General features: G+C 57.4%; 1 protein-coding gene across 1 annotated transcript; it reads right to left on the bottom strand.

Moving 5' to 3' along the window:
- Positions 1–644: 644 nt before the first annotated feature.
- LOC114497822 (cortistatin-like) lies at positions 645–2442 on the bottom strand. The gene is made up of 2 exons (XM_028513756.2): positions 1909–2442; positions 645–946 (listed from the first exon to the last, which is right to left on the bottom strand). The coding sequence occupies exons 1-2, from the start codon at positions 2077–2079 to the stop codon at positions 728–730; spliced, it is 390 nt and encodes a 129-aa protein (XP_028369557.2). The 5' UTR covers positions 2080–2442; the 3' UTR covers positions 645–727.
- Between the last annotated feature and the right edge of the window lie 206 nt (positions 2443–2648).

Genomic DNA, 2648 nt, shown 5'->3' with positions numbered 1-2648 from the left:
TCTCTAAAAATAAATAAGTTTTTTTTAATATACAGTTTTGCTCTTTGAGCAGTATTAAAAATTTGCTTTTAAAAATGAGGGAAATATTTTCAATTAGTTTATATCAACATAAACTGAAATAAGATGTTATTCCAAACTTTTTAATACGTGGCCTTTAGCTATTCTGAGTCCAAGAAAGGGAGCCGAGGACCGACCCCTGCCAAGCACACGGCGGAGGTGGAGGGAGAGCCCCCCCCCCCCCCCCCCCCCCCCCCCGCTGCCCTGGGTGCAGCGCAGCAAAACCCACAACGGTCTTTCAGAAATATTCACTCTGGATTCCAGATTACTCCAGACATTCAGCACTGGGCATTGCCGGAGCTTAAATTAAAAACACTTCTCTCCCTGGCTGGCATACTCAGTGGATTGAGTGCGGGCTGTGAACCGAAGTGTCGCAGGTTCAATTCCCAGTCAGGGCACATGCCTGGGTTGCAGGCCACGGCCCCCAGCAACTGCACATTGATGTTTCTCCCCCCCGCCCCCTCTCTCTCTCTCTCTCTCTCTCTCTTTCTTTCTCCCTCCCTTCCCTCTCTAAGAATAACTAAGTAAAATCTTAAAAAAAAAAAAACCACCTCTCGCATCACACAGAAACCAGACGACAACTGCATAAAGAAGAAAGATCTCGGCTGTTTAACACGTTTTATTCGGGCCCATCGGCACCCTTCCTCGCACGAGTGACGCGGGCGGGGCCTCACTTGCAGGAGGAGAAGGTCTTCCAGAAGAAATTCCTGCAGGGCACTTTGTCGGGGCGCGTGGACTGCTGGGGCGGCGGGCCGTCCTGCCGCTTGGAGGCCCCCCTGGCCTCCCCGCCCGCGGAGGGGGCCGCCCCGGCCTGGGAGGTCCACTCGTGCCACCGAGCAAGGAAAGTCCGCAGGCTGTGCTTCTGCATTTCTGCCGCGTCCTGCCGATGCTTTGGAAAAGAAGGAGAGGACAAAGACCAATCAACCGTCTGGCTCCGTCGGCATTAAAAGATAAATAATTCCTTCCTTCCTTCAAAAAAAAAAAAAAAATGCTCCGGAATCATGCATCACGTACCTGCTGAAAGGGTGAGAGAGTTAAGAGAACACTTGAACGGCACTGCTCACTGCTCTAACCCGAGAAAGGGGGAAGCTGAGACTTTCAATCAGAAAAGGACAAGGCTGCTCAGCTGCTTAGCTGGCACACGTCTGCACGGAGGCCCTTCATTCAAAACCGTCTGGAGCCCTGCCGTTCCCACCCCCGCCCCCCCAGGAGGGGCCGGCCGGCCACCCAGAAGCCCCGAGGCGGGCCAGGCTGGCGGGGTGAGGCTTTCCCACCTCGGCCCTCACCCCTGGCTGTCTGCAAACGGCTCAGGACAGACCAGACTGGGACACGGTGCCCTGCTCTTCCAAACTCCTGAGGGAGCGTCTGGGAGTCATCGGATGATACATGACTTGTCTGAAACTCATCTGGTAATTTCAGAGAAAAATCCGTGTTTAATGGGCAACTTTATGTACTGTTCTTGGAACTTTTTCAGAACGGGAAGGGGAGGAGAATCAATCACCTCGTGAAGTCACGAGCGCTCACCGTGAGAAACGCAAGGGTGTCAATTCATCCGAGCCGGCGGGAACAGGCGCTGAGTACGTAAATTAGGGTTCTGGACGTGTGTGTGTGTGTGTGTGTGTGTGTGTGTGTGTGTCTGCATGCGTGCGCCCGCGAGTGGCAAGCCCTGCAGGGAGCTCCGCCATCGCTCTGGAACAGACCCGTACGACCACTCAAGGTGCACAGAGGAGCGGATGGGGGGGGGGGGCAGCTGCAGGGGGGTGCTGGGGAGTCCACAGGCACGGCCAGCAGGCCAGGCAGCAAGACGGCCAGAAAGGGGGCTAGCGCGTGGCCAGGACAGGGACTACTCACCCCACTGTGGCTGTCGTGGCCTGGGAGGCCGCCCTCCACCAGGGGGAGGGCCGCGGTGGCCCCCGAGAGCGGCGGCGGCGGCAGCACCAGCAGCAGCAGCAGCAGCAGCAGGCAGAGGGGCGGCATTCTGCGGGCTGACAGGCACTCCTCTCCAGCTCTGCGGCGGCTCATCCTCCTTGACGGCCCCGAAATCGGGGTTTTGTGGATGTGGGTCCTTTCTCTGGAGACTGGGGGCGGCGGGTATTTTTAGCTCAACCTGCAGCTGGTTTTTTGTATGCATACCTGGGTAAGGCTGCACCCCCCTTGCCCCCACGCTCCAGTGGTGACGCATGTGCCGCAGCAATCAGTGCCCACAAAGGCGCTTCTGGATGGGACTTCGCCCTCCGTTAGGGCCACAGGTCTCCGCCGGTGACTCGCCCTGCCCCTGCAACTCACGCGCACTCGCTTCCGAAGAAGCTCCACTCCCCGCAGTCACGCCTGTAGCAGGCAGGAAGCCGTGAGAACAAACCAGAGGGATTTAACGTGGTTTAAATTTAGCCTGAAACCATCTGAAACTCTGCCCATAGGAGGGCGTGACATGTGAGGTGGGGGACATTTCTTCTCCCCATGGAATCTGCCATGGGCAGGAGAAAGGGGGTCGCAATGAGGGCTCAGGCAGCCGCTTAGAGCGCCCCCCGGTTTCACCAGGTCGCAGGCAAGGTCGACCCCAGTGACCGCTCCCCAGCCCAGCAGGCCAGACA

This window comes from Phyllostomus discolor, chromosome 5, assembly GCF_004126475.2.
Source record: "Phyllostomus discolor isolate MPI-MPIP mPhyDis1 chromosome 5, mPhyDis1.pri.v3, whole genome shotgun sequence".
Taxonomy (NCBI): Eukaryota; Metazoa; Chordata; class Mammalia; order Chiroptera; family Phyllostomidae; genus Phyllostomus; species Phyllostomus discolor.
This window is presented reverse-complemented; position numbering and strand designations above follow the sequence as displayed.